Source organism: Syngnathoides biaculeatus, chromosome 3, assembly GCF_019802595.1.
Source record: "Syngnathoides biaculeatus isolate LvHL_M chromosome 3, ASM1980259v1, whole genome shotgun sequence".
In the NCBI taxonomy this organism is placed as follows: domain Eukaryota; kingdom Metazoa; phylum Chordata; class Actinopteri; order Syngnathiformes; family Syngnathidae; genus Syngnathoides; species Syngnathoides biaculeatus.
The window spans coordinates 14,237,903-14,255,102 of NC_084642.1; the positions used below are offsets into that span (position 1 = coordinate 14,237,903).

General features: G+C 39.5%; 1 protein-coding gene across 3 annotated transcripts in view; it reads left to right on the forward strand.

Moving 5' to 3' along the window:
• Positions 1-409: 409 nt before the first annotated feature.
• esrp2 (epithelial splicing regulatory protein 2) overlaps positions 410-17,200 on the forward strand; it is a 28,675-nt gene continuing 11,884 nt past the window's right edge. For 2 of the 3 annotated variants that reach the window (XM_061814837.1, XM_061814838.1), the window contains exons 1-10: positions 410-582; positions 772-924; positions 1,329-1,457; positions 9,868-9,981; positions 10,767-10,881; positions 11,016-11,111; positions 11,455-11,509; positions 13,277-13,387; positions 13,805-13,937; positions 15,903-15,945. In XM_061814837.1, the coding sequence (XP_061670821.1) occupies positions 502-582; positions 772-924; positions 1,329-1,457; positions 9,868-9,981; positions 10,767-10,881; positions 11,016-11,111; positions 11,455-11,509; positions 13,277-13,387; positions 13,805-13,937; positions 15,903-15,945 (1,030 nt within the window). In that variant the 5' untranslated portion in view covers positions 410-501. The remainder of the gene's footprint in view (positions 583-771; positions 925-1,328; positions 1,458-9,867; positions 9,982-10,766; positions 10,882-11,015; positions 11,112-11,454; positions 11,510-13,276; positions 13,388-13,804; positions 13,938-15,902; positions 15,946-17,200) is intronic. The other variant, XM_061814840.1, reaches the window with a different exon arrangement.

Genomic DNA, 17,200 nt, shown 5'->3' on the forward strand with positions numbered 1-17,200 from the left:
ATTTGGTTCACCTGCAAAGGTTAAATTGCATCTTAGATTCATCCTCAAATTCAATCAAAAGCTGAATACTGTACTTTCAATAACATTTGTGAGAATGTATGTTTCATAAATTTGGCATGTCCTTAATGTATTGAGAGAGAAAAATCTCCAGCTCATGGACAAGTAACTGTCTCTCTTTTGATGCAACTGCGTAATGTAGTAGTTTTGAGAGTAACTACGATCACTTTTTTTTTTTCCCCAGCCACAACTCTGCAACATTCCTCGCGCAGGTTTTTACCACAGCCCTATTTTGTCAGGCTACTTCCTGGTTAAACGCCACTGACCAATCACGTAACAAACAATCCTCTTTGTCCCACCCTTACCTTTGAGAAACAGCCAATAAGAAAACAGCTGAGGGACGAGTCTAGCTGAAGGGCAGTGACACACAGACAGGTAACTAAGAAAAAAAAAAAAAACGGGGGGAGGAAAAAAAAATCCTCCGGGGCTTGTTATGGAGTTCGTATGAACGAAACACGGATTTCCACCCTTCTTTACCAGTCAAACCAGTATCGCTGGATAGAAAACTCTCAAGTACAGCAACAGGTAGAGTGACTGGCCGCAAACTCCTTCGTGGCTCCCTATGAAAATAATCTGCCCTCTTTTTTTCTTCATTCTTTCTCTCTCTCCCCTTACCTCAATTGAGTTTCCAGACCCTTTTGTTCGCTCTTCTTATCACTTGGAAAAAGGTGAACCCTCGTGTTGTTTTTAGTTTAATCTTTGCTTTAATTGTAGTTTTTACCCTTGTGGTCCCTGATGGCTTCGCACAGTGATACTCTGGTGGTGTTCTTTGGGGCAACAGCTGGTGCAAATGGGGGTAAACTGGGTTCGGATGAGAGGGAAATAATTCTCTTGGTGTGGCAAATTGTGGACCTGCGTGAGAAAAAGGTACGGCCCGTTCGTTCGTCCGGTTTCTTTTACTGCAGTGTGCGTGCGTGTGTGTATTTGAATTCGGTATCGTGTGTGTTCGACACAAATCAACACGGTGTGTGCTAATGCTAGCTTTTTAGCTCACCTTTTGGCCAGGTGTGCGACAAGCTGGTACACGAGGGGGATGTGCTTTTTTTTTTTTATTCTATATATTTTTTTACTTCTTTGTATTCCCCCCAAAATTAACCAACGGCACACCTTTTTGATTTGCCATGTCAAGCCGTTCCTTGACTATTTAGTTTTCCTTCGCAACCACGTTATTTTATTTCTTAATTGTCAGTTTCTTGTGTGGGAGGGCAGCCTGTGAAGTGCAGTAGCACCTGTCAGGGAGAGATGAAATGCTAAAAGTTTGCTCCATTCAGGTGGGCGAGCTTCACAGATGTCTTGTCAAGCCAGACACTTCGGAGTTTACTGATCAGTGCAAAGAAGAGACTGGGCTCAGTTTGGACGACGTCGTCAGTGCCGAACCCCTGGATAAAGTTCTGCAACAGGTGAGTCTTGGAGACTCTCGGGAGTGTTCAGAATGATTCATGACTGACAGCACGTAGTTGAAGCAGCAGCAGAACCTCTAAAGAGAGCACAAGATTTTTTTTGTAAAGTCTTTTGTGTTTAAATGTTGACAGTGGAGTGTCCTCACAACCCCACCACTCCAAGGTAAACTCTTTACTTTGATGACATAAACATTTGTACTTAGTGTAAAAAAAATAATCTTAGCTCAGGTATTTTGTGTTGAATGTGCATGTGGATTTTCCCTGAGTGCTCCAGATGCCTCCTACATTCTGAAAATGTGCATGTTGGGTGAATTGAAAACTCCAATATTGATGGGTAAAACAAGAGGCCCCATGAAATAGCTGCTTCAGAGCTCTTAATTCTGTGTGGTTTCATTGAGAAACGGAGTATTCTGGAATTTGGTACTGATATTTGATGCATGATGACAATAGACCTTTCCGATGGCGATCTTAAGCTCCTCCCTCTTAGCCATGTCCCACAACCTTCGAAAATGGTGATTGAACAGAACATGTTTGAAGTTGATTCTCTGTCACATATTCCAGATAATATTGGGGTATGGTTTTTTTTTGCCACATGCGTCACACTTGTCCAAGAGAGTTCTACAGAAGGGCGTCAATTATTTTGCGCAGGGATCTGTACACGGAATTAAGATTTTGGACGGAGCAGGACGCAATGTCAGAGTTACAGTGAAATGTTGGTGATCGATGCAAAAAAAAGTTTGACGCCTCACAAACTTCATATTGAAATCCAACAGGATAAAATAATGGAATTGTACTGCGCATGTAAAGCAGGGTGATTACTTTTTACTTGTAAAGATCACGAGTAATATCATTGTAGTCTTTATAAGTGAGTGGGTGTATTCATTTGACTTGGCTCGTAATGGAACCCAGTCCTCTGTCTTAAAAGTCTGATGTGATACAAATAGGCAAATAGACATTTCTCTTGCATGACATCACACATTTACGTATCACTAAGCCGACTCTTCGGCATAAAACATGAGACCCTTCATTCAGAAGGTCAGAGATACACTAACAAAGTGAAAGTTGTTCTCCTGCAATGTATAAAGCACTGATAATTCAATCAAACTCAGAACATACTTCTCCCTCACTTACCTTGGAACATACAGCCTTGTGTTTGTTATTGTTCACATTTAGTTGTACGTGCGCTCTTTTGCAAGCCTTAATCCATCGTAGCCACTTTGTCAACTGTGTTTTCGGCTTTGAAAAATTAATTAACTGGGCCCCATGTAACCGAGCAGGATATCTTTCAACAGAATTGCACATTCACCAAGCGCATCTGAGGACCATTTTCTTCATAACATTAACTTTTCCAAGCGCACGCTACTGACAACCAGCATTGCTTGTGAGACAATTTGGCGAGAGGGGCGTGTTAAGACAATGCGGCTATCTGATTGGGTATTATTGTATGAGTGATTGACAGGTCGGAAAGGTCCACTGGAAACTGGTGTCATGTATGCAAAACATGCCTGACAGTCAGCATTTTCTTTCAACACAGCAGGAAGGAAGATTTGAGTGTGAAACTCCTCATCCCTTTCCTCCTGTTTTAGAATTCTCTTGTACGCAGGTGGTGGTCACCTCTTGCAGTTCTGATTAAGAACTCAAATCCCAATAGTTTAAACAGAAATAAATGTCAGATGATGCCAGGTTTAGCAATAAATTGGTCTAAACACAGTTAAAATACTATCCAAATGTACTGATGTAGATTTGGTTAATCAATAAAACACGTGACCTTAACTTTGTAGCCTGTCATCACTACGAGCGCTAGTCTTGTATGATGTAGTTCCCACAAACCGAATTAACTTTGGGGTGTTAAAATTGTTCAGATTCCACTTGATGGTATTTGAGGAGCTTGTTGTCCGTGTTTTGTGCATAGATCTGTTGAAGCTGTAATATAAGAACTGCAAATCTCCTTGATGATCTTTTTTGGAGTTGGTTGGGGTTCTGACAGCGTGTAGCAAAGAAGTTGAGGAGCTCGCATCGCCCGAGGTTGTTGGAGATTAAGAGTAGTCACAGGTCCGGTCTTGTCTTGGCTTGATGCATGCTGGAGACATCTGGAAGGTGGGTTGTTTACCTTCAACCGCACCTCTCTTTTAGGCTGGAGGACAGATAGAGGAGAAGGGAGGGGACAGTTAGTGGGTCTTAAAGAAGGCGTGGTAGATATAATTTCTCTGCCATGCTCCTTGTTACCTACGTGTGTTCAGCCAATAATGCTTATGTTGTCAAATGTTTTTTGAGCAACCTTGTTTGTTTTCACTGGGTCCTCCTTTCGTCAACCCCCCGCCTTGAAAGTCTCTCATGATCATGGCCTTAATGCTACCGCTGCTTTGTATTCTTTCTCAGAGTGAAATGCTTAACGTTTCAAACGGGGCTGGTTAAGGCCTCACTGTAGATTAGTTTGTGTGCTGAACCTTCAAATATTAACCCAAGCAATCACTTGGTTCTTTTCATTCCTTTGTGTCACCCATTAATCTCTTGCTATTGGTCCCTTCATAGCTTGTTTTTACTCTTTCATTAAGGAAATGTGAGATGAATTAATGTATTTGATAAATTTGTCTGGATTTCAATTTGTTGAAATGAAGACTAACTGCTCCAATGTCTTTAGTGATCATGAAACAGGAGTTCTGCGGGAGCTTTGAATGCATGAGCTACCACCTCGGGGGTGATTGTGAATGTGCTGTTTTCAATTTATGTTATTAAATATTTAAGTGGTTCCTAAAAACTCTAAATTACATTAGACATTTGTTTTAAAGTTTTTCGTGGAATCAGTTTGCAAAAGGAAATAAATTAGCTTGCTAAGAAAACTTGTCACTATAATTTTTTTGACTAATTTACCCACCGATTTTTGACCTGCATGCATTTATCTTTCACTGTTCACTTTTGTTAGTCATCATTTACTTCTTAACCAGAAGTTCTTGGCACGTTGTTTGTCGAAACAGTAAAGTTTTGATTATCAGGGCATAATCATCAATTGATTCTGTACTACTTTGCTGCAACTGGCAGAGGTGCTATTGCTTCAGTCTCCACTAGGTTTATGGAACAAGGACCTGTCACCTATATGAAGTAGAGCTACACACAAATACACTGTGGACAACATTGTTCTACTCTAGAAATGCGTTCAAGCTGTACACTTAATAAATATATAAGCACTGAGAATGTAATTATTTTAAACATTTAATTACAATTATTACAAAGTTTTTAACAAAAGCGTGTATCTGCAGAGTTAATAAAAAAATTAAAACCAGTTCTGCGTGCGATGTGAGAAGTGGTAGTGTTGAAATATGCAACTTGCGTATTCAGATTTTACAGCCTCAATCATCTACCTGTATTGTGTCATTTTATGAACATGCCCGCAGTGATGACAGCATACGTTTGGTTCTTGCTAACCACATTTGCATCATGTCACAGCCTGTGTAGAGATGCAGGCACCTTGTTCTTGGGGTGAAACTCAATCACTCTTCTATCTTTTTAGTAAATGCAGCAAAAATGTTTTGCAACGTTTGTACAGCTCACCCAGATTCCAAGGGGATTTTCAGGCAAGTCCAGCAGGTGAATAGTCAAGAAGTCAAAGTCAGAGGCTATCATTTCTGCTGGGTGTGTCATAAAATCAAACAAAAACAACCAAACAAAACACTGTTTTCAAGCATTAGTCATTTGGATGTTGAATTTCCATTTTACATTTGGTTGTGTTCAAACCACTCTATAAAGTTGAAATGCTTGTTCTTCAGTGAAAAGATCCATATCTCAAGTAACTTATTTACTCTTGACTTTATTGACGATAAATCCTATTTACAAGAACAGCCACATACAGGAGATAGATGAAGAAAAACAAGGAAAGTTTAAAATCATATCTTTTTTTTTTTTTTTTTTTAAATTCAATTGTTGTTCACCTCACAATACAAATGACATGCTAGGGAAGATTGCCTGCTTAAGTTTAACCCGTTCGTGTACTTGGACCTAATTTTCGGTTTGTATGAAGATGCTGGACACTGGCCGACTAAGGTTGGATTTAAAAGTCACAAGAGTATTAAATGTAAGTTCATTCCAATGCCTTTTGTGGTGGTGATTTAGGTTATTATTATTTAGATGTCTTAAACACTTGAACTTCCATCACACACCCTGACGCTCTTATCAGTTTGCTGAGGCCACCTTTCTCACCTCTGCATGAAAACACTGCACTGCAGAGAGACTTTTGATAGGAGTACAATCAAAGGCCATTTCTCCCACTCATTTGTGAAAATACCTTGTCGGCTCAAGCGTGTTGGAATGAAATCTGTCTGAATTGTGAGGAAGCTTTCTACGTCTCTTCTTACATTTTTTTTTTCTTCTTCTAAACAATCATTGTGGAGACAGTTAGTGGAAGAACATGTCCGGTAAATCTTGATGCTCACTGAACAGAGCTCTCTTCTATTGGACTGAGTTCTTGTGTGATGTGCTGACATCCAACATGGTGGCCCTCCTGTTGGAGCGTTACAGAAATCCTCAAATGAGTTGTGCATGATATGCTTCGTGGTGGTTTCAACTCTAAAGTTTGGTGACTTTTGAAGAATATTTTTCAGGACGTTTGAGTCAAATTCAGAGCAGTACAGTCTCAGGCGTGTTCGACTTTAGTTTTTCCAATGTTTTTATGTTAACCACTATGCAGATTTATGTCCAGTGTACATGGCTGATTTGAGTGGAAAGCTCTTTACGTGTCCTTGTCTCTCTTGCGGTCATGTTGGTTCAAAATTTCAACATCTTTTGTTCAGTTTGACAAAATGGTCAAAGTGTGTTGTAGCTTCTCAAGAACTTTATTTTTGTCTGCCAACCTGCTTTAATAATTTGGCAAGCCTTATGTTGCTATGTGCAAGTCTTTGTTTGTGTGAAACTATGAGCAACTCCATTTGCTTTTGGAAATGGGAAAAATTTTCATTTAATTTGTAACAGCGGCATCTTCTGAAATTGTCTCCGTTCGGTAGCTGTAGTTACTGATGGTGATCCCTCAACAGTGAGAACCCAAGGACATATTGAATCAATCTTTGCACTCCATGTTGTGGCTAACTCTGCTCATGAAATTAGATTAAATTAAACACTCACTGGAGCCATTTGACAACTTTGATGCTTTATCTTTACTGAGGCACTTTCTGGTCAAAACCATTTGAATGTTCCCCTCCTCGTTTGTTATTTGTTGGGCATTGCTTCGTGGTCTTGCATTTTCTGTGCTGAGAAACGGGCCCATACATGCACCTGTAATTGCTTTCTGATGATCAGTCAAATGTAGCCCCTGGCCATGCGAGACTCCTGCCTGTCAGACAGTTTCACTGGGCATAATTTATATTGTCATCTATTGCAGCTGTAGGGATTCAGAGGGCAGAATGTTCTTCCCAGTTCACTCAGCCAGGGTTTGCCAAACTGTCATCTGAAGACCCAAATTCAAAAATAAGAAATATAAGCAAGTTGAAAATCAGAGTTATTTAATTGTCTCTTTATGCAGATCCAGCCATCTTTTACTGCTTTTCGGTTTCAAGTTGCGGGGGCAATGGCTTTGCGTCCAGACTTCCATTTCTCCGGCCACTTCATTTAACTCTTCCAGGGGGATCCCGAGGCATTTTTCAGGCCAGCCGAGAGACATGATCTCTCCAGCGTGTGTTGGGTCATCCCCGGGGTCTCTTCCCGGTTGGACGTACCTATAACATCTTACCAGGGAGGTATCTGAATCAGATGCCCCAGCCACCTCATCTGGCTCCTCTCAATGCAGAGGAGCAGTCGCTTGACACTCACCCTATCTCTAAGGGAGAGCCTGGACACCCTGCGGAGGAAACTACTGTAATTTCGGCCGCTTGTATTCAGGATCTTGTTCTTTCAGTCACGACCCACAGCTCGTGACCATAGTAGGAACGGAGATCGACTGGTAAGTTGAGAGCTTCGCCTTTCAACTTGGCTCCCTTTTTACGACAATGGACCGATGCAAAGTCCAGATCACTGCAGATGCTGCACCGATGCACCTGTCGATCTCTCGCTCCATTGTTCCCTCACTCGTAAACAAGACCCCAAGATACTTGAACTCCTCCACTTGGGGCAGGTTCTCATCCCCGATCAGGAGAGGGTACGCAACCATTTTCCGACTGAGGACCATGGTCTTTACGGAGATAAAAGGTTTTGTTCAACATTGTCAGTTATTAATCTTATAGCATCCTTGCAGCTATGACAAAACTTCATGTGACCTTAAATAAGAGATAAAATACAACTTAAGAAACTACAATAATGCAGGATATCATATTTGTATGTTGGTATTAAGTAGCGTTAGGTTGACACAACACAGTGTGTGTGTGTGTGTGTGTGTGTGTGTGTGTTGTGTGTGTGTGTGTGAGTTAAAATAAAAGGCAGATATGATATGGGATGCTGGTGTTGAGGATTGGGTGTGAGCATCACATGAAAAAGGCGGGTCAGCTTTGTATGGCTTCTTGACAAGCGTAAACGCTCACCGCCCCCACTAAAACCTGTCAGACGAGCCTTGTTTGCGACAACAAACGCACACAATCCAAATCTCAAACACTGCACTGCCTTCACTGGTTTGCCCTTAAAATTGAAGTCCCTTTATTTCATTTTCATTTTTCTCTTTGTCACTGTTTTCACAGCAGTTGACTGTCACGACAACACTTTTACAATCATATTGCAAAAGTCAACCATTTATACACGCACACACATATATGTATACACACTTAAATAATTGTAAACTTGTCGATTATCATTCGAATAATTTTTAACGTAAAACAATTTACAAATATTTAAAGTGTGTAAACATTTTTTGTGACACCGTATGTATATGTGTATTTTATATATATATATATATATATATATATATATATATATATATATATATATATATATATATATATATAAAATTAGGCGTTACACAGTCAGGATTTTTGTGACCAATCAGCAAGTTTAAGCAAACGACGACTGATCCGATCCCAAGACAGAGCAATGAGTATTTAAAAGATCAGTTCATTTACTGTGTATACATGTGTACTTAACTGCTAAAAAATCTATACATTTACAATAAATAACGTATCTTCATCTATTTATGCCAGTGAGGCATCGTGACAGACATAACAAAGTATGGGTCTTCTATTAGATGTCAGTAAGTACGTCCAGCAAATAATGTATCTAATTTATCTGACTCTTTTTTTTTTTTTTTTTTTTTTTTTTTTTTTTTTTTGGTGTGCTGTGAAAAAAAGGGTGAGTTGGCTCCAAAAAGGATGGAATTCACTGCTCTGGTCAATATCATTTGTTCAACAGTCATTTACACACAACCTCTAGTGCCAGAATTAGCTTGGTAAGCTCTGCAACGTTTTTCCTGCTTGCGAGCTGTATTGTATATAAAAATACCTCAAGCAAGCCACTCGGGGTGTCAAACTCATTTTTGTTGAGGGCTGCAGTATCGTTTCAATTTCCCTCTTAAGGTCGTTACAACAGTGAAACCATACCTCATCATATGCCCTCATATACACAACAAAACTAGCTTCAAAATCTGAATAATATTTTGCTCAACTAGTGATCAAGTTACTTTCAAAAGGGGATTGGTAGCAGAAAATGCCATATCTCAGCATTATTGTTCATTAAATATGATTGTTTTGAGTTTTTGTTCAGATTTATATGAAGAATTATGGAAGTTGGCGCTCATGATTTCCTTTTGCGGGCCAGATAAAATGTGGCCCTAGGCTTTGAGTTTGATTTTGTCACCTATGCCTTCCACGAACATCCTCTCCTGTTCTTAGCACTGGTGACTACAAATCCCCCCCTCATTTTCTTATAATATAGTCAGCGCGATCCATTTGTCATCTCCAAGGTAATGAGTCACATTTGATTCGGCAAGATGAGCAAGAAACGGGATGCGGTGGTATCGGAATACAATCTTTTATTGCAGTTGTCTGACATGGTACAATCGTGAGAGCAAATTTCTTGTAGTTTGATCCGCGGATTAAGTTCTGTCTCTCAGCAGTCTCGTCTCCCCCATGCTTCCATCAATTTGAAGTTATTTTTAACAATTACTGCCTGCCAATTATTTACAGTTCTCAGTTCAGCGAGAATGCTTAAGAAAACTTTTGTCTTCAAATATACTGGGCACAATAGCGATGCGGAGTAAATGACTTTTGTGGTGCTGATGAATGATGTCATTGATCAGACTGGCGAATTATGATCAAGCTATTATCAAGTTGATCACCCGATCAGCATAAACTGCTCATGATTGGCCGATACCGAACTCACCGATCGTGTGTGTGTGTGTGTGTGTGTGTGTGTGTGTGTGTGTGTGTACACGTACAGGAGTGTAGATATAATGACTGAAACTCAGAAATTTCAAATACATTTTTGTCTGTGGTTGGTTTTGCAGTTCCAGCAGTTGGTGGCATCGGAATTGAAGAATCTCGAAAGGAACTCTTATACTCTTTGTGTTAACAGTCCCCTTGTCATCCGACAGGCCCTCCACCCTGAGGCTTCTAAAAAGGTAAATAGTGTTTCACACTGTAAAACAAACGCACACACCAAAAAAAACCTCAACACCTGTTTTACTTTATGTTCACTCTCATTACTTGTGCATGTAATAAAAGCGACAGGCAGACGTTCTGGGAAGAGATCTGAACTTGTAATATTTCCAGATAAAGTATTGAGAAATGAATCCAGATAAAATGATGATTAAGTTCGTCATCCTTTCTCTGTGCCCCGATGGCATGATTCTTGCTAAAATTTGTATCAAAATTTGCAATTTCATTTATAAATATGATGACGTGTTAAAGGTTTTTATGGTTTCACAGTAATAATGGCCCTCTGAAGGGAAACCTGAACTACAATGTGCCCTGTGAAAAAAATGACAAAATACGGCCAGTGACAAAAAAATTTTTACACTTCTGTTCTAAAGCATTGCTGTATGTGATGGTGTGGTATTGTGTAAGGAAATAAAGCTGCGGCAGTAGCTCCTTCCTCAAATACCAAACAAACCAGTTGTTGCATTTGTGGAGCCTTGCCGCGTTGCCTTTTTACCATTATGCAAAACAATAACATGTCCATCTTGAGACGCTTGCGCTCAAAATTAGTGTGAAAGTGTCAAAACACACTGTTATTTTGCAGTATTAGATTAAAATATCTGGCCCTTTTGTGCTGGGAAAACTCTATTTTTACCTTCGGTTTCATTATTTTATAATTCCAACTTTAGTAATTATAATTTGTATTCACTTTTTTTTTTTTTTTAAATGATGCATGATGTCAGCATATTCTGGTTTCCCGCCCCCTCAGAATCTTGTCCTTCCTGAGTGTTTCTTCTCGTTTGTGGACTTGAGAAAAGAGTTTGAGAAATGTTGTCCCAACGCCGGCCCTGCAAACAAGCTGGAGCTCCCTTCCATGTTAGAACGTATCCTTTTTCTTTTTTATTTTCTGGTGAAATGCAGAGAAATTAAATATGGAGGGTTGTTAACTCTTTGCCAAGGTCTCTAAGTATGTCAATGAAAACAAAGAAAAGGGTACTCTCTTTAACTGGGTGTGCAGATGTAGGTGTAGCTGCAGTATCGGAACAGCTGATGGGAGTAAGAGAAGTGAGAAGCATGGTGCAGTTAACCCTCCGAATGCTGGCTGAGCCTTATAGTAAGTATCCACCAGTCTTGGCATAAACATGAGTCTGGTAAAGTGCTTTATTTAAGCTACGAACCTCTGGAGATTCACAAGAAACCATACATGTGCAGAAGGACAACGGTACTATCAGAACATAATTTAAGTGACGTGGGCTGTGAGCAAATAGTTAATTACCTGATCGTTTGGGTTCATGTAATTGTCACTTTTGGCCCACAACCTGTCATGCTTGTTTGAGCACAACTAGCCCGACCTGTATATCAACAGGAAGTATGTACACTTGAGAAGTGAACGTTTCCTGGATGGTAGTGTTTTGATGTATTTCAATTTATTTATTTATTTTTCTTCTTCCATTTAGATCACAGCTTTTCCTGTGTGGAGACAGTGAAATACAAATTTGATTCTGGCACGTGGTAAGTAGAAGCCTTTGGACTCACAGCCATCTTGTTCCTGTTATATTTACCTTGAACCAGGCTGTGGGGCTAAAATAGTTGATTTGATTTTCAGCAGGAACAGTAGCGCATGTTATTGAAGCACTTAAAACTTTGGCGTTAAGTGCTTATCCGTTTGTCACATACCACCATGAGACTTTACATAATTTCAGTCGAACATCTTGATTGAAATGTATAGATAACCTTGTATGGTGTTTAAGTCCATCATTATATATTGTACCTTTTGCCAAGTTTTTTTTGTGTGTGTATGCATATATGGAACCCTAATTGACTCAGCCATTGCCTCTTCAGTTCTTATCAAAGTGCAAAATGATATAAGGTTACATACTGACTCAATAAAGGTCAATTTTGGTCTTATTGGATCTGAGTGTGGCTTTTGATACGGTAGATGATCATATACTCCTGAACAGATTGGAAATCTGTGGGACTAAATGCAACAGTTCTTAAATGGTTCAGGGCCTACCGGGAGAAAAGGAGTTTTTCTGTAGCCATTGGAAGTGCTCAAACTCAACAAATGGGAATGACCCATGGGATGGGTCTGTTCTTTGACTCCTCTTGTTCAGCCTGTATTTGCTACCTTTGTGATAAATTCTTCAGAACTTTAATTTTGACTGTCATAACTACGCAGATGACACAGTTATATTTACCTGTCTCTCCAATGATTACAGTTCAAATGAGATATTGTGTCACTGTCAAAAGCAGATAAATAACTGGATGACCCTTAATTTTCTTTAACTAAACCACAACAAAACTGATAACTTTTTTTGGCAATAAATAAAAGCGGATTGTTGTTAGTAAATACCTGGATTCAATATCTTTAAAAACCAAAGACCAAGTCTGAAACCTTGGTGTTCTGTCCCATCAAATCGATTAAATTACTAAAACTGCCTTTTACCATCAGAAGAACATATCCAGAGTCAAGGCTTGTATTTGTCAAGTAGACCAGGAGAAGCTCATCCATGCTTTTAGTAGACTTGACGATTGTAATGGTCTTCTGACTGAACTCCCCAAAAAAAACAAACAGCTGCAACTCATTCAGAATTCTGCAGCTCGTGGACTGACAAGAACAAAGATTAGAGCATATAACTCCAATTCTGAGGGATTTTTACTGACTTCCAGTGAGCTTCAGAATTGATTTTAAAATTTCTGCTACTGATCTATAAATCACTAAATGGTTTAGGTCCTGAATAGATGAAAGAAATGCTAATGAAATATAAACTCAGTCGGGCTCTGAGATTGACACTCGGGTCAAATAGTGGAGCGCAGAATCCAAAGCAAACATGGTGAAGCAGCATTTAGCTATTATCCTGTCCACACACGGTATAAGCTGCGAACAAAATTGATATCAGCCCAAAGTGTGAATGTTTTTAAAAATGGGTTAACTTTTCTTCTCATGCTTTTTAGAGTATTTCCATTTTTAAATATTTCTTGCATTGTACGCTTTTAAATCCACTTATTTTTTTTCAGTTTTCAAAATGCCTTTAATCATGTAAAGGACATTGATTTACCTTGTGTATGAAATGAGCTATGCAAATATATTTCCTTTGCTTTAGCATTAACTTTTAGGTATTTGGACAATTGGCTTACGAACAAATTTCATCATACATTTGGAATTGTGCAAATCCTTTTTCATCAATAACTGCAATTAACCTCGTTGACCATACTGTGCGTTGCTGCTTCTTGTAACACGTACTCTCAGTTGAATTCCAGTGCTCTGTTTACTTGCAGCAGTAAGACAGAGCCAGTGGACAATGAGACGATCATCAGAGCGCGAGGACTTCCATGGCAGTCTTCAGACCAAGACATTGCTCGCTTCTTCAAAGGCCTCAATATAGCCAAGTAAGTTAGACTTGATACCACGATGAGCGACTGGTTGACATATCTGCCTCAAATTTCTCAGAACCTGGGTTCAAATCTGGCCTCGTCTGTGTGGAATTTGCATGTTCTTGCCGTGCCTGCATAAGTTTTCTTAGAGTTCTCTGATTTCCTCCAGCATCCCAAAAAGTTGCATAGTATGTTAATTGAAGATTGAAAAATTGCCCGTGAATGTGAGTGTGTTTGTGTGATTGTTGTGATCGTCTGGCGACCTGTTCAGGGTCTTGCCCTGAGTCAGCTGGGGAAGCATCAGCATGCTCGCGACGCTAGTTAGGGTAAACTGTTCGGAAAATAAATCAATGAATGAATGTAGTTGATTATGTATAATTTTTGTAGTGAGTTTCATTGATATTAGTTATATAAGTTATTGATGTGTTTCAGAGGGGGTGTGGCCTTATGCCTCAATGCTCAGGGCAGAAGGAACGGCGAGGCATTGGTTCGCTTCATCAACTCAGAACACAGAGACCTGGCACTGGAGCGCCACAAGCACCACATGGGCAGCCGCTACATTGAGGTCAGCTTGCCCAAGTATTTAACTGCACTTCTAATAGTCATATGTTCCTTTCGTGTTTAAGTGCTGAACAGTGGGAGACTCTTAAATACCTTATGTCAGATGACAAAAGCCTAAAGCTATGCTGCAGGGCTGCATCACTGTAAAACGTGGAACTTTAGTATCGTCTTGGTGGAGCCATTTAATAGGTTTCTCCAGGCTTTATGAGAGTTAAAGCATTGCCGTAAGCGAGGAAAACCTTCATCTTAACAAGACAAATACTTGGATTCTTTCTTAAAAAAAACAAAACAAAAAACATTAATTAAAATACATGGTCTATATCAAATGTAGCAATAATCACAACATATTTCTTTGTTAGAAAAACACCAAATGTGAAATGCATTAACTTAAATCAAATACTGGTTAATATATTTTTTAATAAAATTATTGTACTACATTTGATTTATCATTATTGTAATCTACAAATTCGATTTAGCAATGTTTTATATTGTTTTAAACATCCAGCTGCGCAAGCGTTTATGGAGAGATCCTTCCTTTGTTTGACACCTTTGCCATTAGTGCTACTAATATCCCATAAAGAAGAAAAAAATAGATTTAAATATAGCCTAAAACTGTGTGTTATCTCTGCTGCAAATAAAATGCGCTTTGGAAATGGAGTATGTGATTAAACAAATTTGAACAGTTTTACATGATGTAATTGATTTTATGTAAAAAAAACAGACCATCACAATTACTGCTGCTACTACTACTAGTCCTTAAAATATCAAATAATGCTACAATTTAGATTTTTATATCCATGTTGATGCATAACTCCACACTAGGAGCTAGAAGAGTGTGTCGGTTGCCTGTGTGTTTACTATGTCCACATTTGTTCTCCAGGATGCTTAACTGCAAGCACCCAATCATTGTAGCGTACATCCTGACTGGAGAACCCTGTCATTTTGCAGCAGGGGGTGGACAGTTTGGTCGTGGTAGTTTGGTAGTCTTTTTAGAGAACAGACTCTTTTTAGATTGGCTCACTGAAAAGAGACGGCTCTTTAGATTTTTTTTTAAATTTCATTTATTTATTTTGCAAAAAATAGAAAATTGTGTATCTTTATCTTCCATTACTGACATAGCTACAATGTGCTTTAGACACCCTGGAACCTTAATACCAAATTCAGACGCTCCCCCCCTCTCCCAAATTATTCTCGTTGCATCCTAAGTACGTTGTGCAGCCAGCCTGGTAGATTTTTTTTTTTTCTTCCTACAAAGTTTACATTGCTCTTGTATTCTCACTGAAGTTGAAAAATCCAGATTTGTCTCTTTTTCCTGGTATCACTCATTTTTGTAACTATTCCTGACCAGCATGTTTGTCTTTTGTTTTATGGCCATTTAGTCTTTTCCTCACTCATCGTCCTTACTGTTTGTGTGTTCCCACCCCTCCCCATCTTTGCTCAAGGAGAGAGAGACAGAAACACACATATTGACCAATCACATGGGGGCTCATTTTTAAGTGGATATGGCAGCCGGCTCTTGAGTCAAAGAGACAGATCTTGAAGCCATTTCGTTGGCAACTGACTCATCTCTACTGTTTAGAACTCATAACACAGTGGAGTGCATACTAGCCGTGGCTTGCACTCTTTATTACGTCAACTTAAAACGTATGCCGGTAATCAAAGGTTTTCGCGGTTTTCAAACTGGTATACCGTTAAATGCGTAACCGACGTGTCCCTGTTTATGAGGAGAGATGATGGCAGCAGCAGAACCTTCCTCCTCAATCTAGTTGGAGTGCTGCTGTGTTTTCTCTGCCTGTTGGGACTTTGGTGGTGTAATAAAGATTCTGGGTGGTACCACAAAGATGTACTCCAAAGGATACCAAAATTAATATCTAAAAGCAATGCACGCTGCATTTATTTTATCTATTTATATTGATAATATTCAGTCTTTTATGTTTAAGACCTAAATCCACCTTCCTTGTCTTTTTAGGTCTATAAGGCCACAGGAGAAGAATTTCTCAAGATTGCTGGAGGTCAGATTTTAAAATGTTCTCCTTTTCACACTACATGCATGAATCATTGTGAAAAGCTTTTTGTTTTGGGGCCACACATGCCTCAGAATCCAACTTTCTTAATGGCTGTAAAAGGGTTTCTTTTGCTTTCTCCTGTTACCTGTATGGCCGCCTCATCCCAGTGGTCTGCAACAGCTTGTCTTAGACTCATAAAAGATGCTTTGTGAGGAGCTAAATCCCCAACCCCCCACTAGCCTTCCTTCCCCACCTCTTCATCTGTCTAGCCCACCCCTCACAGACTAGTAGGAGAGAAATTTTACCCTCACCTGCTCCGCTACCTCTCAAAGTCCGCACTCCCCTTAGGGGGGCCAGGCTGACGACCGCTCAGAAGTGCAACACAAAAGGGGTGTGAAGGGACAATGCTGGGGCCGAGGGCCTCAGGTGCACAGAGCAGCATTAACAAAACAGAAAACTCTCACAACAAAATTCACGGTGGACTTTAATCAGAATGACCTCAGATCAATGTAGATTGACACACATTGGCCTTTAAGTAAATATTTAAAGCAGACCAAACCATTTATGAAAGGGAATTGAAAGTGATACACTTCCAGTAAAGATTTTTTTTTTTTTGAGGGGGTGGAGTATTTTTTAGGCACATTTGAGCCGACTTGATGCCATACAGTCTTTCCCAATATTTACTGAGCCAAATGACACGTTACATTTATAAAAATCACAAAAAGTATACATATAACATTGATGATCCCAACTCACTTTACTCTTAATATCTGTGTGAGATCTTTGCCTCCATAGAGCTCGTGCAGCTACGTCATCGAAATCACTTGACTGGGCATATTGCCAGTCTAGGAAAGCATTGTTCAATGCTAAGTTGGTTGGAGATGACACAAAAATGTCTTATAACACGACGCCCAGAGTCTTGTCTGATATTGTTAGACATTTAGAAGGTGAAAACAAACAAAGGTATGTGGAAAAATTAGATAAACTCAGCATAAAAGACCCGTATTTAATGCCGAAGTCGATGTTCTCGCCGATAAGAAATTGGACTGTTAATTCGCTTCCGCTTGTCTTGGACAACTGGATGTACACATGGATCTGGTGAGTGAGTCGTGGAGATTTACACAGGTTTGAAAGCGTATGGAAGTCTGGACGCATACAAATACTTCGTTGCTGGATCTGTTCTCATCAGGAATAAATCCCACATAGTGACGGTTTTGACTGCTCGTGAACGCGGAAGCCTTTGGCCACACGTTAATCGGAA